This window comes from Atractosteus spatula, chromosome 25 (assembly GCF_055471065.1).
Source record: "Atractosteus spatula isolate fAtrSpa1 chromosome 25, fAtrSpa1.hap1, whole genome shotgun sequence".
NCBI lineage: Eukaryota > Metazoa > Chordata > Actinopteri > Semionotiformes > Lepisosteidae > Atractosteus > Atractosteus spatula.
Window position 1 is genome coordinate 2,024,921 of NC_142730.1, and position 21,947 is coordinate 2,046,867.

General features: G+C 58.3%; 2 protein-coding genes across 3 annotated transcripts; one reads left to right on the forward strand and one right to left on the reverse strand.

Moving 5' to 3' along the window:
• Positions 1 to 1,918: 1,918 nt before the first annotated feature.
• Positions 1,919 to 6,065, reverse strand: rabac1 (Rab acceptor 1 (prenylated)). 2 transcript variants are annotated; one of them, XM_088905366.1, is made up of 6 exons: positions 6,019 to 6,065; positions 5,337 to 5,447; positions 4,528 to 4,740; positions 4,005 to 4,102; positions 3,560 to 3,661; positions 1,919 to 3,471 (listed from the first exon to the last, which is right to left on the reverse strand). In XM_088905366.1, exons 2-6 carry the CDS (start codon positions 5,405 to 5,407, stop codon positions 3,383 to 3,385), a joined length of 573 nt encoding a protein of 190 aa, XP_088761492.1. In that variant the 5' UTR covers positions 5,408 to 5,447; positions 6,019 to 6,065; the 3' UTR covers positions 1,919 to 3,382. The 2 variants fall into 2 exon arrangements, with proteins under 2 accessions (XP_088761492.1, XP_088761493.1); XM_088905367.1 differs by having other exon boundaries at positions 5,337 to 5,450; positions 6,019 to 6,057.
• A 1,444-nt stretch (positions 6,066 to 7,509) lies between these two features.
• Positions 7,510 to 18,145, forward strand: dedd2 (death effector domain containing 2). The gene is made up of 5 exons (XM_088905396.1): positions 7,510 to 8,533; positions 9,379 to 9,519; positions 9,633 to 9,776; positions 16,391 to 16,811; positions 17,303 to 18,145. The coding sequence occupies exons 1-5, from the start codon at positions 8,065 to 8,067 to the stop codon at positions 17,307 to 17,309; spliced, it is 1,182 nt and encodes a 393-aa protein (XP_088761522.1). The 5' UTR covers positions 7,510 to 8,064; the 3' UTR covers positions 17,310 to 18,145.
• The last annotated feature ends 3,802 nt before the right edge of the window (positions 18,146 to 21,947 follow it).

Below are 21,947 nucleotides of genomic sequence, written 5' to 3' on the forward strand. Positions count from 1 at the left end.
GTGAAGTGTGGTGTGTGTTGTAATACTCTGTGAGACAGTGGTGAAGTGTGGTGTGTGTTGTAATACTCTGTGAGACAGTGGTGAAGTGTGGTGTGTGCTGTAATACTCTGTGAGACAGTGGTGAAGTGTGGTGTGTGTTGTAATACTCTGTGAGACAGTGGTGAAGTGTGGTGTGTGCTGTAATACTCTGTGAGACAGTGGTGAAGTGTGGTGTGTGTTGTAATATTCTGTGAGTGGTGAAGTGTGGTGTGTGTTGTAATACTCTGTGAGACAGTGGTGAAGTGTGGTGTGTGTTGTAATACTCTGTGAGACAGTGGTGAAGTGTGGTGTGTGCTGTAATACTCTGTGAGACAGTGGTGAAGTGTGGTGTGTGCTGTAATACTCTGTGAGACAGTGGTGAAGTGTGGTGTGTGTTGTAATACTCTGTGAGACAGTGGTGAAGTGTGGTGTGTGTTGTAATACTCTGTGAGACAGTGGTGAAGTGTGGTGTGTGCTGTAATACTCTGTGAGACAGTGGTGAAGTGTGGTGTGTGTTGTAATATTCTGTGAGTGGTGAAGTGTGGTGTGTGTTGTAATACTCTGTGAGACAGTGGTGAAGTGTGGTGTGTGTTGTAATACTCTGTGAGACAGTGGTGAAGTGTTGTAATACTCTGTGAGACAGTGGTGAAGTGTGGTGTGTGTTGTAATACTCTGTGAGTGGTGAAGTGTGGTGTGTGTTGTAATACTCTGTGAGACAGTGGTGAAGTGTGGTGTGTGCTGTAATACTCTGTGAGACAGTGGTGAAGTGTGGTGTGTGTTGTAATACTCTGTGAGACAGTGGTGAAGTGTGGTGTGTGCTGTAATACTCTGTGAGACAGTGGTGAAGTGTGGTGTGTGTTGTAATACTCTGTGAGACAGTGGTGAAGTGTGGTGTGTGCTGTAATACTCTGTGAGACAGTGGTGAAGTGTGGTGTGTGTTGTAATACTCTGTGAGTGGTGAAGTGTGGTGTGTGTTGTAATACTCTGTGAGACAGTGGTGAAGTGTGGTGTGTGTTGTAATACTCTGTGAGACAGTGGTGAAGTGTGGTGTGTGCTGTAATACTCCAGACAGTGGTGAAGTGTGGTGTGTGTTGTAATACTCTGTGAGACAGTGGTGAAGTGTGTCACTCTGCAGCGCTGTAGCCCAGCTGTGTGTTAGATTCCCAGTAGGGGGGGTCAGAATCGGCTCCTGTGCTCCTGACACCGCCAGCTGCAGTGCTCCAGGCTGGCCAGCAGGTGGGGCTCTTGCTCCGTCTCTCCCTGCCTGAGTCCGACAGCGCGGCTCTGAGACCAGAGGAGATCTCTCCCCAGTGTAGGAGCCCAGGAGCGGGACAGGGGGTTCTGCTGCACATTCAGTCCGGGGAAGAGGAATATTTCGGAGCAGCTGAACCAACCAGCCACCTATCTGTCTCTGGGGGGGCGAGAGGGTACCACAGCACACCAGCACCAACGTGGGGAGATCACGCAGACTCCACACAGACAGGCAGCCCCATCTGGACCCGTCAGCGCCGAGAGGCAGTGGCACCAGCTGCCGGGCTCCTGCAACACAGCGTTCAGAACCGCACTGCAGGCCCGGGAGTACAAAGAGCTGAGGCTGCACGCTGGAGACACGCGCCTGCTGACCCTCCCCCACTGCGCCCCCCTCTCGCTCGCCGGGTAATGGAGTATCGATCGGTCTGCTCTGCCGCAGTGAGGGGGGCTGCTCTCCAAGGTCGTTTCCATGGTGACGGACGGACAGGGAGCAGCTGCTGGGTTGCCATGGCGCTCAGAGTCAGCTGGGGGGGGGGGGAGGGGGCCAGAGGGAGGGTTGCGACCCCCGGCGTCCAGAGAGACAGAGAGAGCGACAGAGTGGCCCGTTCAGAGGCCAGACTCCATGCAGGAACCAGGCCACACGCACAGCCCTGCTACAGGCAGGTCCACTTTATTGCACTTCTCAGCATCGATACACATCCAGAGAGAGGAGATGAACAAAGAGAGGTCAGGCTGAGGAGCCGAGGGACGGACTCATCTGAGGCCAGAGACGGAGGGGAAGGGAGACTGTCTGTCCAGCTGGGTGGGCGCTGGCACATTATCACTCACACTCACACACTGACTGACAAAGGCACAAGGAGACACACATAGAAACACAGGTAGACAAGGCACAGGTGGACACACACACAGACACAGACGCAGATACGCACACAGACAGACATGCAGCACAAAGAGGCACACGCAGTCAGCCAGACACAGACATGCACGCACACACAGAGACAGACACACACATCCAAACACAGACAGGTATAATAGACACAGACACACACACAGACAGACAGGCAGACAGCATTTCCCAAACAAAGCCATACAACCCCACTGAGACCCAGATTTCAAGGCAGTCCTCATTGTCAGAGGAACACTGGTGCCAGTAACGAGCCCGGACTCAAGTTACGGGTTCTGCTGTGGGAAAGATGGCCCTCTGGCCTTCAGCCCAGCCCAGCCTGAGGAAAAGATGCTGCTTAAACACAGACAAGTCCTTCAGTAACGCAGCTCATGCAGAGCAGGGCAAGACAAGCAGCCCAGACAATATTGCACCAGCGATTAATATTAACTGATATACTGGAGAGGAGACAGGGCTCTCCGTCAGACTCCCAGTGCACAGCAGGCTGATCCATGCCAGGTTTTATATTGTGCATACCTCAGACTCGCAGAGTGCTGTAGTCTGGTCTACCCTGGACCAGACAGCTATTCAGACATCTAAAGTACAGCTGACCAACCCACTCCAGACCTGACTCCCAGTGCACAGCAGACTGATCTACTCCACCTGGGAGTCCCTTCTGTGCAAAAGGATCAGACTGCTGTGCACTGGGAGTCTGACTGACAGCCCTGTAACACCTGGGGCGGATCAGACTGCTGTGCACTGGGAGTCTGACTGACAGCCCTGTAACACCTGGAGCGGATCAGACTGCTGTGCACTGGGAGTCTGACTGACAGCACAGGAATAGATCAGACTGGCCAAAGGAAGGTTTCAGGTTGCCGGCACTGCTCTGGGAAAAGGAGTCAGAGTTCAAGACTACAATCCAGCAGGAGTCTTCAACTGTCCCAGTCACTGAGGAGCTTTCAGTCAGTGTGTCAGGGTGTGAGGGTGTGTCAGTGTGTGTGGGTGTGTCGCTGTGTCAGTGTGTCACTACATCAGTGTGTCAGTCTGTCGGTGTGTCACTACATCAGTGTGTCAGTCTGTCAGTATCAGCTTGCCAGTACTGTGAGTCAGTGCCTTGATAATAAATACAGACAGACAGGGAAATGCGTCGTCACAATGACTGAGTATTTGTGTGACAAAGAGCCAAGGGTAAATAGGGAAACAGGGTGAAGAGGAGCAGGAGGTCAGGGGTCAGACGGGTTCCATGGTGAGCTCCTCCAGGTCCCCGTTCTCCAGCTCACGGAAGGCAGCATGAGACCCAATCACAGCCAGCGTTGCACCTGAGTGACAGGAGCAGGGACACGCCTCAGTACAGCGGCACAGGAAGGGGAGGAGCAAAGCAGAGGGAGGAGTCAGACTGGAACTCACCCAGCACCCAGAACACAGCTGCTCCTGCTCCAGCCAACCAGAACACAGGGAAGGACACAGCTCCTGCCAGGGCCAGCTGGTGCCCCCCAGTGACCTCCCTCCCTAGACAGAGAGAGAGAGTTCATCCAGACACACTGTACATTAACACTGCACTGAGAGAGAGGGGTTAATACAGACACACTGACTGGACACTCCAGTACATTAACACTGCACTGAGAGAGAGAGATCAATACAGACACACTGACTGGACACTCCAGTACATGAACACTGCACTGAGAGAGAGGGGTTAATACAGACACACTGACTGGACACTCCAGTACATTAACACTGCACTGAGAGAGAGAGGGGTTAATACAGACACACTGACTGGACACTCCAGTACATTAAAACTGCACTGAGAGAGAGAGGGGTTAATACAGACACAGGTGGAGACAGACGGACTCACCAAACAGCACCAGTTTCTTCTCCAGGCTCTTGAGGTGGATGACATAAAACGCACCAACGAACACAGCCAGGGCCAGTAACAGCAACGGGGAGCTGATGCTGAGAGAGACAGGAGACAGAGCTGCTTCGTTTCACTGCGACAGAGCGAGTGTTCAAAATCCTCAACTTCTGTCCATGCAGGGTCAGTGAACGGCTGAAACCTGTGACTTACGATCCCTCAGCATCAACTTGTGACCTGTGACCCTTGATCTGCAACGCCTTGGTAACCACCTGCGACCCGTGACCCCCCGGCAGTGATCTGTGACCCGTGACCCCCCCCCCCGGCAGTGACCCGCGACCCGTGACCCCCCCTCCAGCAGTGACCTGCGACCTGTGACCCCCCCCCCGACCCCCCGGCAGTGACCTGTGACCCGTGACCCCCCCCCCGGCAGTGACCCACGACCCATGACTCCCCTGGCAGTGACCCACGACCCATGACCCCCCCGGCAGTGACCCACGACCCGTGACCCCGCTGCTGGACTCACATGCAGTACAGGATCAGGCCGAGGAAGATGAAGGTGTAGTTGCTCTGGTAGGTGTCCAGGTTGCGGACGACTCTCTGGCACAGATCCCCGAAGTTGCGCGGCTTAGAGAACCGCCGCTGGTCCACAAACCCCGCCCACGGGCGCATGGCGGCGCGGCGGCGCTCGAGCCACTCCCGCGCCATGCCCCCGGACAGCCCCCGCGGCAGCCAGAGCCTGCAGACACAGGGAGAGTGACCGCCTGCTGGAGTACGCACTGACCACACTGACCCTGACACTGACCCTGACCACACTGACCCCACTGACACTGAGCCTGTCACTGACCCTGACCCCACTGACCACACTTACCCTGAGCATGTCACTGACCCTGACCACACTGACTGTACTGCCCTAACACTGACCTTTTACTGACCTTACCAACCCTGACACTGACCACACTGAACTGTCCCTACTAACCCTGACCCTGTCATTGACCCCACTGACACTGCACTGGCCCACACAGTGTAGAGACTCTCCAGGCTGGACTGGACTGACTGGACTGTGAGCTGGATTCGTTATGAACTGGGATTATAATCAGACTCACTGACACTGACAGAGCAGTCGGAGACTCTCCAGGCTGGACTGGACTGACTGGACTGGGAGCTGGATTAGTAATTCACTGGGATTATAATCAGACTCACTGACACCGACAGAGCAGTCTGAGAGTCTCCAGGCTGGACTGGACTGACTGGACTGGGAGCTGGATTAGTGATTCACTGGGATTAAGAAAACAACAGCGACAGGACAGCAGTGTTTCCATGAAGGGAACTTACTTCCCAGCCAGCCCTCCTCCGGCCGGCTCTCCCGGTTCCCCGCTGAACACATCCCCCGTCTTTCCTGCCATCGCTGTCCCGCTGTCGGCTCTGCTGTCCCGGTCTGGCTCCCTGCTTCCCGGACAGCACCAGGACAGAAGGACAAAAAACCAGCTTCATCCCCCTGGAACTCAACAGACGTATGAGGACGAATCAAACCGCCCCCTGCACCCCGCAGGGCAACACATTCCACGCGTGGGAGTGCGTGAGTGAGCTTCGGCGCGATTGCGTGGCAGCCTATAACGTCATCACCCAACCTGCCAGAGCAACGACGTCACTACATCCCTCTCTACGTCACTATTCCAAACAAAACAAGCAGTAAAGATGAGTTTAGGAAGTGAGGGAGATAATAATAATTATTATTATTATTAACACGTAAACGACATGGTCTGTTCTCACCAGGACGGCGTTAATAGCAATGGAGGACCGTGAATATTGTTTTCCAATTGGAAGATTTTTCCCATTTTCGAGTGAGCCAGGTTTTCCAGCAGGAAGAACTGGAGACACTTCTTCCCATTAGCCCCGCGCACCGAACAAACACAGCCGCAATTCGACACCGCTGCCTCAATCCCCAGTCTGATCACAAACAGTATTAAAAGATTTGAAATAATTATATATGTCTCAGGAACACCGAGACACTCACCCTCGGCGATGCTCTCTTTGTGTTCCGGCTCAGTTCCGGATGTGACGTGTCCCCGTAGGGCAGCCAACGAGCTAGTTATTTACCGTAAATCGCCTGATAGACGGGCAGCTGGGATTAGCTCTCGGCGCCTCCGTGTCTGCAGCACAGCGCGCAGGCCGGCTCTGTCAAACCCCCGTTGGCAAATGGGGTGCCTGCACATCTATAGCTCAGGGTGCGAGCGCAGGTGCATTTCGCTCAGGAAGACTGTGAGAGACAGGTCAGCCCCAGGTCAGGGGGTGCTGGTGGAGCACCCCACCACTCTCTTCCCTCTGGACCAGAATTTCCAGCCCACTGGCCCAGTATGGTGAAGAGGGACACCGTCCTTTACAAGGCACTGCCCTCGGGATGAGATCTTACCGTCATGAAACGACAACTTGGGGCTGTTTTGAATTCTAGGGGTGTTAACCCTGTGTCCACCCCTGATCGGGTTACAGCGGGGCCACTGGTGCAGAATGACCGCTGTGCGTCTCCCACACACTCGGAGAACACCAGCGCTATGTAAACGCAAGCCGTAGACTGTGGAGGAAACCAAGTTGCGCCTCTGTGCTACATCAGTTATTACGGTAACTCGGTTTGGCAGCTCAGTGAGGGAGTGGCGTCAACTTTTTGGTTGCTAGGCGACCGAGCAGCAGGCCCCTCTTCTGCACCCTAGCGGCCAGGCTCGGGATAGCGCCTCCGGCAGCCAAACAGAGCCCCGGATCCGCTTCATGCCAACAGTGCTCTTAAGTAATAAAAATAATTCCTTACACTTATATAGCGCTTTACAGGTCATGGGGATCCCCTCCAACACCACCAGTGTGCAGCCCCACCTGGATGACGCGAAGGCAGCCATAGTGCGCCAGTCTGCTCCCCACACCCCAGCTCTCAGTGGGGAGGAGAGCAGAGTGATGGAGCCAGTTCAGAGACAGCAACGCAAGTAACGCAACTTATCAAATCCTTAATCGAACAAAAGGATTGATTTTGAATATTGTGTTTTGTGCGCTCAGACACATGTCACCACTGAGAAGTCCAGTCTCGCGGCTCGGAGGGACTGTCCGGGACTGCCAGCCCCCTCAAGGCCCACACCGGGCCCAGGGTCCGGGCTCGATGGTAACCAGCCTGCACCCTCTCACAGCTCTAACGGTCTTTCCAGGTACGAACAGCTCGATCTACACGCCGGGCAGAAATCAGGAAAAGGCTATCCCGACGTCCTGCTTCCAACTTCCTAGGCCGGCCATCGCGTTAATCGCGAGTCTCGCCCCTATCCACCTGTGTGCGCGCCTGTCAGGAAGGCCTGTCCTCCTCCGTCTCCTGGGCGCCCGGGGGCAGGCTTCCTCTCCCAACATGGCGGCTCTCGGCGTCAGAAGATCACGTGCGGCAGACCCTCCTCTCCCATTGGCCGGTGCCTCGGCGATGGCGGCTGCTCGGCGAGGGGCGGGCGCGCATGCGCGCAGGGGGGGGGGGGGGACAGCTGCTTCTGGAAGCTGCTAGAAGCGGACGAGTCGCGAGAGAGAGCGGACAGGGTTCGCGCAGCCCGGACACGAGACGAGCTTGGGACTTGCCAGCGCACAGCCAGCCGCCCGGATACCCGGCCCGGTTCCGACCCGCACCGCAGCAGAGCGCCTGTGACACAGGTCCGGCCGGAGCGGTCACTCTGCGGACAGCCGCCGCTGGCCGGAGCCCCGGGACGGGCGCAGCAGAGGGGAGACGGATCTGGGGACCGCTTGTCACGGGTGGGGGAGGCGAGACACGACGGGACAGCTGGGGTAGACTCGCCTCTGTGTCGCGGAAACACACACACACACACCTTCAGCCCACCCGCACCTCTTCCGCGAGCTCGTGACGTCACCGCAGGGGCCAGCCGGAGAGGAGGAGGAGGAGGAGGAGGAGGAGGGGGCGCGCACGTGGGCTTACATAACGCCTGCACGTGACCCGGCTTGTTTGTCAACAGCGCTGCCGGCCCGCCCTGCGTGGACACCCACACCCACACCTGCAACCACACCCACACCCAGGCCCGCCGGTTCGGCCATGGCCCCAGTCCCAGTCCCGGGCCCGGGCCCGGCCCGCCGGCCGCTGTGGTGGGACGAGACGGAGTGCCTGACCTACTACGGCATGCAGTCCCTGCACGAGCTCTTCGAGGTGGTGGGCTCGCAGCTCACGGACACGGACGTGGACGTGCTGTCCTTCCTGCTGGACGAGACCTGCCCCGCCGCCCACCCGCTGCACCCGGCCGGCTGGACCCCGGACCCGGCCGCCGACGAGCCCGAGCCCCGGGCCGGCCCCCGCCTGCTGGAGGCCTGGCGCCGCCTGCAGCCCCGGGGCTCGCCCGCGCCGCTCGCCGCCCGCCACCGCCCCAAGTGCGGCGTGGAGCTGCTGCTGGAGCTGGAGCGGCGCGGCTACTGCAGCGAGTCCCGCCTGGGGCCCCTGCTGGAGCTGCTGCGGGTCCTGACCCGCCACGACCTGCTGCCCTTCGTCAGCCGCAAGAAGAGGAGGACGGGTGAGGGCCTGTACCCCCTTTCTGTGTGTGCACCTCAACTCTCTGTACTGGAGTGTCCAGTCAGTGTGTCTGTATTAACCCCTCTCTCTCTCAGTGCAGTGTTAATGTACTGGAGTGTCCAGTCAGTGTGTCTGTATTAACCCCTCTCTCTCTCAGTGCAGTGTTAATGTACTGGAGTGTCCAGTCAGTGTGTCTGTATTAACCCCTCTCTCTCTCAGTGCAGTGTTAATGTACTGGAGTGTCCAGTCAGTGTGTCTGTATTAACCCCTCTCTCTCTCAGTGCAGTGTTAATGTACTGGAGTGTCCAGTCAGTGTGTCTGTGTTAACCCCTCTCTCTCTCAGTGCAGTGTTAATGTACTGGAGTGTCCAGTCAGTGTGTCTGTGTTAACCCCTCTCTCTCTCAGTGCAGTGTTAATGTACTGGAGTGTCCAGTCAGTGTGTCTGTATTAACCCCTCTCTCTCTCAGTGCAGTGTTAATGTACTGGAGTGTCCAGTCAGTGTGTCTGTATTAACCCCTCTCTCTCTCAGTGCAGTGTTAATGTGCTGGAGTGTCCAGTCAGTGTGTCTGTATTAACCCCTCTCTCTCAGTGCAGTGTTAATGTACTGGAGTGTCCAGTCAGTGTGTCTGTATTAACCCCCTCTCTCTCTCAGTGCAGTGTTAATGTACTGGAGTGTCCAGTCAGTGTGTCTGTATTAACCCCCCTCTCTCTCAGTGCAGTGTTAATGTACTGGAGTGTCCAGTCAGTGTGTCTGTATTAACCCCTCTCTCTCTCAGTGCAGTGTTCATGTACTGGAGTGTCCAGTCAGTGTGTCTGTATTAACCCCTCTCTCTCTCTCTCTCTCAGTGTCCCCGGAGCGTGTCAGCGCAGTCCCGGTGTCGGGGTACGGGGGTGAAGCCTCAGTGAGCTCCTCCCAGCGGCCGGAGAAGGACTGTGGTGGACAGACAGACCCTCCTCCGGTCTGCGCCGGGGCCCAGTGGAGTGCGGGTGAGTGGGGGCACACAGAGTGGGGGGTCCTGTCCTGTGATCTGTGGGGGGGTGTGAGCAGATGCGTCTCCAGCGCCTGACCCGCCTGTCTCTCTCTCTCTCCCCCTCCCCAGGCGTCGAGTCGTCCAGGCCGAGCCCCAGCCCCCAGAAGCGCGGCCGGGGTCGGAGACGCAGGGGGGCTGGCGCCGCCCCGGAGAGGCCCAGTCCAGCCCAGGGGGGCCCGCGGCCGGGGCAGCAGCGCGAGCGTGTGACCTGCGGTAAGAGCCCCCTGCGTGTCCGCCCGCCTGCCCGTCAGCTCCCGCCCCACCCCCCTCGCGCGTCCTCAGATCTCTCCGCCAGCCCGCGCCACAGCTCGGGTTCGGGGTTTCCAGGGCGGGGTCAGGTGACCGGCCCCACGACCCGTCGGCACGGGGTGGGGGTGTGGGCCAATTAAGTCACTTTAATTAAGTTAACGATGCTGGTCCGTTCCGGACCGCTCTGCGTCTCTCCTGGCCCAGACGGGCCCCGCAGCTCAGTGACGACCCATCTGCGTCTGTCCCTGATTCTCCTGGCCCAGACGGGCCCCGCAGCTCAGTGACGACCCATCTGCGTCTGTCCCTGATTCTCCTGGCCCAGACGGGCCCTGCCACTCGGGTTTCGAACTGCTCTGCGTCTGTCCCTGCTTCTCCTGGCCCAGACGGGCCCTGCCGCTCGGTTCCGAACTGCTCTGCGTCTGTCCCTGTCTCTCCTGGCCCAGACGGGCTCCGCCGCTCAGTTCCGAACTGCTCTGCATCTGTCCCTGTCTCTCCTGGCCCAGACGGGCCTCGCCGCTCAGTTCCGGACCCCTCTGTCTCCCCCTTGGCCCAGACGGGCCCCGCCGCTCGGTTCCGGACCCCTCTGTCTCCCCCCTGGTCCAGACGGGCCTCGCCGTTCGGTTCCGGACCCCTCTGTCTCCCCCCTGGTCCAGACGGGCCCCGCCACTCGGTTCCGGACCCCTCTGTCTCCCCCCTGGTCCAGACGGGCCCCGCCGCTCAGTTCCGGACCCCTCTGTGTCTCCCCTGGTCCAGATGGGCCCCGCCGCTCAGTTCCGGACCCCTCTGTGTCTCCCCTGGTCCAGACGGGCCCCGCCGTTCGGTTCCGGACCCCTCTGTCTCCCCCCTGGTCCAGACGGGCCTCGCCGTTCGGTTCCGGACCCCTCTGTCTCCCCCCTGGTCCAGACAGGCCCCGCCGTTCGGTTCCGGACCCCTCTGTCTCCCCCCTGGTCCAGACGGGCCCCGCCGCTCGGTTCCGGACCCCTCTGTCTCCCCCCTGGTCCAGACGGGCCCCGCCGCTCAGTTCCGGACCCCTCTGTGTCTCCCCTGGTCCAGACGGGCCCCGCCGTTCGGTTCCGGACCCCTCTGTCTCCCCCCTGGTCCAGACGGGCCCCGCCGCTCGGTTCCGGACCCCTCTGTCTCCCCCCTGGTCCAGACGGGCCCTGCTGCTCGGTTCCGGACCCCTCTGTCTCCCCCCTGGTCCAGACGGGCCCCGCCGCTCGGGTCCGGACCCCTCTGCAGTGACACCCCGGGCTCTTGGGACTCCTGCTGCAGTTCCCCTGGGCGTCTCCAGGGGGCGGTCCTGCCCGTTCCCCAGCCGTGTCCCCATACGCACACCTGCCGTCCTGCGCCCCTTCGTGTGCTCGAGTGCGAGGTGGTCTCAGGGTGTCACAGGGGTTCCGCTGAAGGGAGTCACCCCCCCCCCCCCCCCCCCGGTTCCTGGCGGAATGGGGGGCTTTTCAGAGCCGAGAGTTGGGATGGAGAATAAAATATTAACGCGTTGCTCAAGTTGAACTTCTTTACAGTTTTAAAACTCATTTTATGTAAAAAAACAAAACAGTCGTCAGGTTACTTATCAGGTTGCTTTAGGTTCACGCTGTCGGTATTCGGGTTTTAATAGGAAGCCTTTATTCAGTGGCCCAGTTCCGACTGATCCGTTCACCTGCTGCGTATTTTGTACACGGAAAGACCAAAGTATTTAATTCTACAAAGCTGTGAGGTATCGCCGAGTTCCCCTTATTCAACTGACCTTGAAATTTCCGCGTTACTTACTGGGACAGATGAGATGAACTGTGTTTAATAGTACAGAGCTTTGGGGGGAGAAAAGCGCTTTTCCTCGGGGGGGGCTGTGCCCCGGGGTGAGTCCAGCCTGGTGCGTCGCTGCCTGTGCGCAGGGGCACTGCCAGGGCAGAACGGAAAATTATTTCTAAGAGAATCTGCCGACGTGCGCTTAGCCGCCAGGAAAGAGGCCTCAAGGGCGGGGCAGCGTTTCTCCCGCCAGTGGCGGCCCGCGGGGTGTCCCCCGCCCCTCGCACCCTCGCGCGCCCGAGGTCTGCTCTTCTACTGGCGCTGCGGTACAGCAGTGCGGGCTGGAAGGAGGGGCTTAGGGCCACGACTGGGGGACACGGCGTGCGTGTGCGTGTGCGTGTGTGTGTGTGTGCGTGCGCGTGTGTGTGCGTGTGTCAGAGTGGGGGGGGGGGCGCGTCCCTTTCGAACCGGTCGGCCGCAGCCCAGCCCGCCTCCCCCAGAGCCCAGCCCAGTCCGAGGTGTCCTCATGTGCGGTTCACGCTGAGTGCCCCCGCCCCCCACCCTGTGACCCCCGGAATCTCCATCGGGGCCCCCCTCTTCCTCCTCCGCCTCCGGCGCACCCCCACCGGAGCCCTGGGGCGGCCGGCCCCGGTCCTGCTGCCGTCTTGCTGGTTGTTTGGATGGGGAGAGAAGCCGGCCCAGTGCAGCTGCGGGTCCGCAGGCTGCCTCTCTCTCCCCATGTGTGATCTGACTGTGCTCACGTCTTCTCTCCTGATCGTTATAGTGCAAGAGCCGAGCGACGCATAGACAACAGACTCGCAGTGCGCTTCCCACCCGCCCTCTCCACCCCCCCACCCTCCCCCTCCTCTCTCTGCCTCCCCCGAGGAAGCAGCACTGCGAGTCTCCTTCTGTCCCACACTGCCTCCTCTGGTAGGTTCCTGAATACTGGTCTAGATCATGTCAATGTCAACACCAGCACCGTCCAGTCCAGCCTGGAGAGTCTCAGAGTGTCAGTGCGCGTCTGGTTATAATCCCAGTGAATCACTAATCCAGCTCCCAGTCCAGTCAGTCCAGTCCAGCCTGGAGAGTCTCAGGGTGTCAGTGTGAGTCTGGTTATAATATCGGTTAATAACTAATCCAGCTCCCAGTCCAGTCAGTCCAGTCCAGCCTGGAGAGTCTCAGACTGCTCTGTCAGTGTCAGTGGAGTCTGATTATAATCCCAGTGAAGAACTAATCCAGCTCCCAGTCCAGTCAGTCCAGTCCAGCCTGGAGACTCTCAGACTGCTCTGTCAGTGTCAGTCTGATTATAATCCCAGTGAATCACTAATCCAGCTCCCAGTCCAGTCAGTCCAGTCCAGCCTGGAGAGTCTCAGACTGCTCTGTCAGTGTCAGTGAGTCTGATTATAATCCCAGTGAATCACTAATCCAGCTCCCAGTCCAGTCAGTCCAGTCCAGCCTGGAGAGTCTCAGACTGCTCTGTCAGTGTCAGTCTGATTATAATCCCAGTGAATCACTAATCCAGCTCCCAGTCCAGTCAGTCCAGTCCAGCCTGGAGAGTCTCAGACTGCTCTGTCAGTGTCAGTGTGAGTCTGATTATAATCCCAGTGAATCACTAATCCAGCTCACAGTCCAGTCAGTCCAGTCCAGCCTGGGATGGTTCTTGTCCGTAGACTTGACTGACACAGCACAGTGCTCAGATGAGCTCAGACACGCTGCAGGATAAGAGTGTAAGTCTGCAACACACAGGGAAGCAAAGGTCAGGAACGCAGCAGGTAGAGTCTCAGCAGCACTGTCCGCGCTAGCGGCGCAGTGAGTTTAGGAGCTGTGCCAATGAAACTGTGATGAATTGACTAAGCGTTTAATCCCATCAGGTCTCCAAGGGACAGAGACTCGAGTCACGTAGAGAGAGAGACTGGGTTCAGTCTGTCTTTCTGTCTGTCCGTCCATCTCTGAGAAAGAAAGCTCACAGTGGCCTCTTGCTCGCTCGCTCTCAGTCAGCCCGTCGCCAAGGTAACAAAAAGGAACTGCATTTTGTGTGGAGCTCTGCTGTGCAGAGGTACTGTGCTCAAAGAAACTGTGCCCATTGTGTGCTGACGTGTCCTAGAAACCGGGCCTATTTTGTGCGGGACCTTGCTCAAGACTGGCCCGAAGCAGGTATATCTGAATGTGGTCGAGCTGTCCCGGCTGTCCGATCTGTTCTCCGAACTGTTCTCAAAGCTGTGCTCCAACTGGTCTCAAAACAAAACCCAAAACGACAAAAAAGAAAAAAAACAGTTCTCCAAAAAGTGGCCTCAGCGTTCAGTTTTGAGTTCTCTGAGCCTGAAGCCCATCTCGGAGCTTCCCCAGACTTCCCAGAACCGCGCGGAAAGGGTTGCGCACAGGCTGTCCTCCGTGTTGGGGCCCAGAGTGCTCTGGAGCCGGTGCTCGGAATGATCCCAGAAAGCTCTTGCCCAGAGGGATTTCAGAAATCGCTCCCAAATTCCTAAAAAAAAACAAAAAAAAAAGACTGTGCTCAAAATGGCCTCGAGTCTTTGCAAGGGGTTGTGCCCAAGTCTTACTGAACTCTCCTCCGACCTGGGCCCAAACTGTTCTGGAATTGTGTGCTCTGAGTGGGGCCCAGTGTTCTGAAAATGGTCACCAGTTCATAGCCCAGGGGTGCGAACAGTGCGATTACAGTCCATGGGGTCACAATGGTACCAGACTGGTCCAGTGAATCTGTGTTAGTCTGTTCTGCTGCTCTGACATACGCATGCTCTTCTTGTTGCTGTTTCTCTGAAAGCTGCCTCTGTCTGGGGGCTCAGGAAACGGGGGGGACCCTCAGGTTACAGGTTCAGTCCGTTCTGGTCATTGATGCCTCTGCTCTTCTCACACAGATACCTTCAGCCTCCAGGTCTGTCCCATTCATCTACTTTCACGCTCTCGCTGGAGAAAACCCTGTGTTTTGCAGAGATTTTTGATAAAACTGAACTACTTTGAAAAACTAATACCAAAAATTGGGGTGTTTGCATCTGAATTCCTTTGAAGGCAGACTTATGGCAGATTTCTTTACAGTGCTATTACAAATCCTGATTCTATAAGGGCTGTGTCTCTACCTGTAACACTGACACAGGTCACAGTGAGACTGGGGCTCCTTTAAAGCTCTCTGCTCCAGACTGCAGGGAGATGAGTATCCTGACTCTATAAGGGCTGTGTCTCTACCTGTAACACTGACACAGGTCACAGTGAGACTGGGGCTCCTTTAAAGCTCTCTGCTCCAGACTGCAGGGAGATGAGTATCCTGACTCTGTAAGGGCTGTGTCTCTACCTGTAACACTGACACAGATCACAGTGAGACTGGGGCTCCTTTAAAGCTCTCTGCTCCAGACTGCAGGGAGATGAGTATCCTGACTCTATAAGGGCTGTGTCTCTACCTGTAACACTGACACAGGTCACAGTGAGACTGGGGCTCCTTTAAAGCTCTCTGCTCCAGACTGCAGGGAGATGAGTATCCTGACTCTGTAAGGGCTGTGTCTCTACCTGTAACACTGACACGGGTCACAGCGTGACTCAGGAAGTTGTCAAGGGCACGCCTCAGTAACAGTCACTGCTGTTGCACACTCTCGGGTGTTGAGAGCCGGGCGATGTGTGGAGAGCAGTTTGCCCTGGGAAGAAACTCTTGAAATTATCCTGCCAGTTTCTCCTCTGTGCCCTTCTGTCTGCTGCATTCCTGAGTGAGGGAGCAGCTACCTAGGACCTCCTGTTCTTTGAGGAGTGTTCTTGGGGTCTTGCAGCTGTGCTTTTGGGGACCTCTTTTCCATCATTTTCATTCTAGTCAGACTCTTTATTACTGAGGCAAATTGATTCCTTAATTACTGTTTTTCTTAATGCATCTCTCGCAGGCGTCCAACTATATTCCTCTCACAGGCGTCCCACTGTGTGTCAGCGTGTGTCCGTGTCCCAGGCGTCCCACTGTGTGTCTGTGTGTGTGCGTGCGTGTCTCAGGCGTCCCACTGTGCGTCTGTGTGTGTGCGTGCGTGTCTGAGGCGTCCCACTGTGCGACAGTGTGTGTGCGTGCGTGTCTCAGGCGTCCCACTGTGTGTCAGTGTGTGTGTGTGTGTGTGTGTGCGTGTCTCAGGCGTCACACTGTGTGTCAGTGTGTGTGTGCGTGTCTCAGGCGTCACACTGTGTGTCAGTGTGTGTGTGCGCGTGTCTCAGGCGTCCCACTGTGTGTCAGTGTGTGTGTGTGTTTTTCACCATTGTGATGTTTGAGGATGCAGCAGTTCAGCTGCGGTCCACAGCTCAGACCAGCCCTGGGGAGTTTCCCCAGGCGTGCTGTGTCCGGGCCCGGGGAGAGCCTGGTGCTGGCCGGTGTCGTAGACCGACCTGCTGTGCGTTCGGCTCTTGCCTGTGCAGCGCAGCAGGGTCTCGGGAGATGGGAGAGTTGGAGAGTGGGACTGCGGAAGGTGTGAGAGACGTCCCTAGACTGAGCCGCTCTCCAGGTGGACTGCCTGTGTGCGATAGTCCTGGGGAGCCTTGCTGAGTGTCAGGCAGAGCTGTCTCTCTCTCCATCTCTCTCTCCCCCCTCCTTCCCTCCCTCCCTCCCTCAGGTCTGTAGCCTGTCGTCTCTCTGGTCTGTAACCTGTCCTCTGTTTAGCCTGTCCTCTCTCTGGTCTGTAGCCTGTCCTCGGTGCAGCTCTGACAGACGCCGAGTGAGACTCGTAGACGCCTGCGTGGGATAGGAGGGTGATGTTTAGGTTTGACAGGTACTGCTTCTTTAACGGGCGCTGACACTCACGCGTGAGGACACTGACCCTCCCCCCCCCCCCCCTCCTCTCTCTGTCTCGCGGTGGCAGATATCCGGCTGCGGGTGCGAGCGGAGTACTGCGAGCACGACGCGGCCCTGCGCAGCAGCGTGTCCTCGGACAAGCGCCAGCCGCTGGAGCGCCAGTTCGAGCTCTTCGGCCGCGCCAGCACGGTGCTGCGCTCGCGGGACCTGGGCTCCATCCTCTGCGACATCAAGTTCTCCGAGCTCGCCTACCTGGACGCCTTCTGGGCCGACTACCTCAGCGGCGCCCTGCTGGAGGCGCTCAAGGGCGTCTTCATCACCGACTCGCTGAAGCGCGCCGTGGGCCAGGAGGCCGTGCGGCTGCTGGTCAGCGTCGACCAGGACGACTACGAGGAAGGGCGGCGCCTCCTGCTGGAAGCGCAGAGCGGCCCCTGCTGCTCTCTTGCCCCCGACGCGCCCCGGGCGCGCCAGACCCGCAGCGCAGCACGGTGAGCTTCCTGTCCCAGAGCAGTCTGGGATAGCCCCCACTCTGCCCCTCTCTGACTTCTCACTGAGTCACCTCTTCTGTTGCATGTGCCTGTGTAATACCACCGACAGCCAGGAGAGGGGAGGCTTTACCATGTTTTTAAGCAGCAAATTTACAGTAACTATACAGCCCCCCTCTCTCTCAGTGCAGTGTTAATGTACTGGAGTGTTCAGTCAGTGTGTCTGTATTAACCCCTCTCTCTCAGTGCAGTGTTAATGTACTGGAGTGTCCAGTCAGTGTGTCTGTATTAACCCCTCTCTCTCAGTGCAGTGTTAATGTACTGGAGTGTCCAGCCAGTGTGTCTGTATTAACCCCTCTCTCTCTCAGTGCAGTGTTAATGTACTGGAGTGTCCAGTCAGTGTGTGTGTATTAACCCCTCTCTCTCTCAGTGCAGTGTTAATGTACTGGAGTGTCCAGTCAGTGTGTCTGTATTAACCCCTCTCTCTCTCTCAGGTCCTGATCCAGCTACCTTGGTCCCTGACAGCAGTGGGTGTCAGTGAGGCTGGAGATTCGAACCCTGAGCAGTTGACCTCACTGTGTACAGAACCTGGACTGACTGACACCCCTCACTGACCCGGAGTGACCCGGACGGCTGGATTAGACGAGGGGGGTGCCGAGGTGACCCAGTGCGCTGTGGACCTGCCAGACCCGGCCTCCTCCTGTTCCCCTCCTCCAGCGGACAGTGCTGGGGCGCCCCACCCTGGTTTTGTGGACAGTCCTTTCAGGGGTCTGAGTGATTTTTTTTGTTACCCCGGTCTTCTTGAGGGGAGACCAGGTCAGCCTGACCGAGAGAGCGTGAATCTGGGGTACCCCTTTCTTTCGGTGCATTGTGTCCACAAGACCTCCCCCACCAGCAGCCAGCGATATGGGGGGTCCCCCGCTCCCCATCCGTGCAAGAGTGCCTGTGTCCTGCCGGTTCCGGATCTCGGGGCTCCGAGGGGTGCCTGTGACGCTGCCCGCTCGGCACGGGTCCGAGCCGCGGTGCTGTTCCAAGTGGGGGATCCCGAAGGAGTCCCCAGACAGACCCAGGAAGTCGCTCCAAATCCCTCATCACGATTCCGAGCGACTCGTGCGCGAGGGGGACGCGCCGCTGGCACCGCCCTGTGGGCCCCCGCGGGCATGGCGGCTTGGGGCCGCCGCGCGGCGCTGCAGAGGAGCGAGCGGTCGCTCGGGACCAGGCCGTCCGGGGTGAGTCGTGTCACGGGCGCTTGGGGCAGTTCACTGCTTTTTCTAAACTCTGGTTTGATGTGTTTGTGTACATGAGAACAGGTTTCTAATAAAGGTTTGTCAAGAAAAGCTCCCGTGTTCGATATTCGTTCTTTTGAGTCCTGTGCTGTGATTGGTGGAGGGTGTGGGGGTGCCGGGCTGTGATTGGTGGAGGGTGTGGGGGTGCCGGGCCCTGATTGGTGGAGGGTGTGGGGGTGCCGGGCTGTGATTGGTGGAGGGTGTGGGGGTGCCGGGCCCTGATTGGTGGAGGGTGTGGGGGTGCCGGGCCCTGATTGGTGGAGGGTGTGGGGGTGCCGGGCCCTGATTGGTGGAGGGTGCGGGGGTGCCGGGCTGTGATTGGTGGAGGGTGTGGGGGTGCACTGCCGTGATTGGTGGAGGGTGTGGGGGTGCCGGGCTGTGATTGGTGCAGGGTGTGGGGGTGCCGGGCTGTGATTGGTGCAGGGTGTGGGGGTGCTGTCGTGATTGGTGGAGGGTGTGGGGGTGCCGGGCCATGATTGGTGGAGGGTGTGGGGGTGCCCTGTCGTGAGTGGTGGAGGGTGTGGGGGTGCTGGGCCGTGATTGGTGGGGTTGTTAGGTTCTGGGGTGCAAAGGGGGGTCTGTGGGAACAGAACTCCCCCCCCAGGCAGCACTAATTTGGCCGAGTGTGAGCTCTTCCTGCCTGCTGGCTGAGTTGTGCGGCATCCCCTCAAATCACACTCGCATCTGTGTGTACAGTGTGTGTGTGTGGTGTATCTATTATGTGTCAGCGGCATGTGTGTGTATATATAGACTGGGTCTGTGTGTATACAGTCTGTATGTACAATGTGTGTGCTGTGCGTGTACAGTGTGAGTGTGTGTACACAGTGTGCGTGTACAGTGTGTGTAAGTACTGTAGATCTGTGTCTCTCCCTCCTCCTCCTCCTCCTCCCTCTCTCCCCTGCCAGCGGCTCCATTGATCTCGCGGCGGTAATAGATTTGTTTCTGAGCCTCAATTAAAGCCTCGCGATTAAGTCGCTTGTCGATACGGACACGCGCCTGGAGCCCCGTGGCGTCACGCGGTGACGTCACGCCGCTGCCCGCAGCCCCTTACCGCCTCCCGGGCGCGAACTTCGCAAAACTTTTATTTCTGTTTCCCAGTTCAGGCGTCTGAGGGATGCGTTTTGCTTTTGTTTTTCTGCTGGATTCCCCGGTTTGTCATTTACGTTCGTGTGGGTTTTGCAGGCTGTCGCTCAGTCCTGTTTGTGGCAAATCCACAAACTGTCGCTTTCTAATTGTATAATTACTTACTGTCCATCTGAGTCTGTCTCCTCCAGTGTCTTCCTCTGTCTGTCTGTCTGTCGCTGTATCTCTTTTATCTGTGAGTGCCCAGAAACGTGTGTTTCTGTGTGTGTGTTTCTGTCTCTGTGTGTCTCCATGTGTTTCTGTATCTCAGTTTGCGTCTCTATTGCTGTGTGTGTGTGTGTGTGTGTCTCTGTGTGTATTTCTGTTTCTCTGCGTGTCTCTGTGTGTATTTGTGTGTATTTCTGTCTCTGTGTGTGTATTTCTGTCTCTGTGTGTGTGTTTCTTTCTCTGTATGTATTTCTGTGTCTCTGTGTGTGTTTGTGTTCCTGTGTGTGTGTATTTCTGTCTGTGTGTGTGTGTGTGTGTTTCTGTCTCTGTGTGTGTTTGTGTGTCTGTGTGTGGATACTCTCCCTGCTCTCTGTGAAGCTGATCTCTGCAGCTGTCAGTCCGCCTGACCTGCCCGAGTTCCAGCGAGACTCCGCTGGTCGGCGCTCCAGACGTGTGGACCGCGTGCTGGGGGGAACTCGGGGGGGTCGGTCGGTCGGTCTCGGGGAGGTTGTCGGGTCTCGAGCCCTCTCTGCTCTCTGGCTCGTGTGTGCGCGCGCGCATATCCCCCCCACACACTCCCCCGCCCCCCCCCCCCCCCCCCTCTCTATCTCTCTCTCCTCAGCACCAGCCGACGCCAGGTCGCCATGGAAACAGCTGAGCCTTCCAGCGAGAGAGGGAGGGATGAGGTGTGTGAGGAGAGAGGTGTGAGGGAGGGGGGGGGGTATTGTTATTACACGTGAACGCGCCCCCCCCCGTACCCTCTTTCTCAATCCGTGCCCCCACCTCTCCCTCCTCCTCCTCCCCTCTCTCCTCTCTCCGCTCCTCTCCGCTCTCTCAGGCAGGCAGCTGGCCGGCGCGCACGGCGGACACGCGGCGCCCACGACCCACGCGCTGGTAATGTGCGATTTTTCTCTCGCTCTTCCCCCCCCCCCAACCCCCCCCGCCCCACCCCTCCGGCGGAGCCGCGCGCTTTGCAACTTCGCATATCGATGGGGTGCCTCCGCGGCGCCCCCCCCGCCCCCCGGCCCGCTCGCGCCGCAGCGCCGGGGCTTTTCCGGTATCGATCACAAAGGAATTAACGGCGAGACGAGCCCCCCCCTCCCCCCCCGCGCCCGCCCGCCCCCCCGGCTCTCCGCGAATCGCGCCGGCTGCCGGCTCGTCTGCATGCTGCGCTCGGCGGGTCTCATCTTCGCGGGAATATTTGATTTCCGACGCCGCCCCCGCCTCTCGTGACCCGTTCCAGGGCCACGCGGGACGGGCCGGCCCGGGGTGATGGCTGGCGCGTGCGGCATTTCCCTCCCCCCCCCAGAAGCGCCTCCTTCTCCCACCCGCACCCCGAGCGGCGCGCGCCGGGGGCAGGCGGGTGTCTGGTCCACTCGCGGGTCCGGCAGCAGGTGTTTGTCTGCTGGTTCTGGCGTGCTCTGTGTGCGCTTCGGCTTGCGTGGGAGATGCACTTTAGCGCTCAGTGGTTCCGCTCTGACTCGGGACCGAACCGGCCCGAACCGCGCCGCGGGCGTCAGCGGCCCTCCAGCGCCTGTATGCGGGGACTGGAGAGCCCACGCGTGTCCGGGATAGATGTGGTGAGCGGGATGTTTGAACTACTGCGCCTGGGACGCCGATGAGGGGAGATCGATGGGGACACCGAGTTAATGATTTCAGAAATCAATTAGGAGGAGGGGATGGTGTGTGTGCGCCCGCGAGCGCGGCGTGTCCGGCCCGGGGTCTGCTTCTCTTGCGCACACACACACACACACACACACGTATGGCTGTATCTGTGTGTGTATCTCTGTGCTTCTGTGCGGCAGACAGGGGAGTGGAGCCGGGTACCAGACTGAACCCACAGGCAGACTCGCACACCAAGCACACACGGACACATCATACACACGCTGACACGCCACGGACATACTGACCCACCATACACACTGACCCACCATACACACACACACTGACACGCCACGGACACACGGACACGCGAGGAAAAGGCACACGGGCCCCGTCCCCGCCGGCCCCGGAGAAGGATGTCGCGGCGCTGTGAGTCGAGCCGCGGGTCGAGCGAGGGCGCTGGCGGTGTGGGAGCGGAGTCCGGCCGGAGGCGCCTCGTCCGCTGCTGCAGCGGCAACAGCAGCAGCTAATGACGACACTAATAATCACAACAGTAGCAGTGATAATAATTATACAATTAATAATAATACAAATACAATGATAATAATACAATTAACAGTATCAATAGGAGTAAAAACAATACCAATAGTAATAATAATAATAATAATAATAATAATCCAGTCTCGGCACACAGCGGGGAGTGAGCAGATGAAAACAGCTCCGTCTTTTCCGCTGCGGGACAGAAACACGGCCCCGCTCGCGCTGGAGCTCGCGCTCGCCGGGGCGCAGTGGGGCGCAGCTCGCGGGGAGGCCAGCTCGGGTCCAGGCTCCCGGTGTCCCAGTGTGTCCCGGTGTCCCAGTGTGTCCCGGTGTGTCCCGAGGGCTCGCCCTCCTGTCCGCCTGCAGCGCGTGCGAGCGGCCTCCGGATCCTCCTCCTCATCAGAGTCTGATCCGCCTGAAG

What these genes read in the sequence shown, in the direction of transcription:
- rabac1 (XM_088905366.1), bottom strand. Translation starts at nt 5,407, where the DNA reads ATGGCAGGAAAGACGGGGGATGTGTTCAGCGGGGAACCGGGAGAGCCG. An exon ending in GGAGGAGGGCTGGCTGGGAA is followed by an intron (nt 4,741 to 5,336) that starts GTAAGTTCCCTT and finishes CTGTGTCTGCAG; the next exon opens with GCTCTGGCTGCCGCGGGGGC. An exon ending in AGCTGTGTTCTGGGTGCTGG is followed by an intron (nt 3,472 to 3,559) that starts GTGAGTTCCAGT and finishes CCTGTCACTCAG; the next exon opens with GTGCAACGCTGGCTGTGATT.
- dedd2 (XM_088905396.1), top strand. Translation starts at nt 8,065, where the DNA reads ATGGCCCCAGTCCCAGTCCCGGGCCCGGGCCCGGCCCGCCGGCCGCTG. An exon ending in CCGCAAGAAGAGGAGGACGG is followed by an intron (nt 8,534 to 9,378) that starts GTGAGGGCCTGT and finishes TCTCTCTCTCAG; the next exon opens with TGTCCCCGGAGCGTGTCAGC. An exon ending in GCGCGAGCGTGTGACCTGCG is followed by an intron (nt 9,777 to 16,390) that starts GTAAGAGCCCCC and finishes TCGCGGTGGCAG; the next exon opens with ATATCCGGCTGCGGGTGCGA.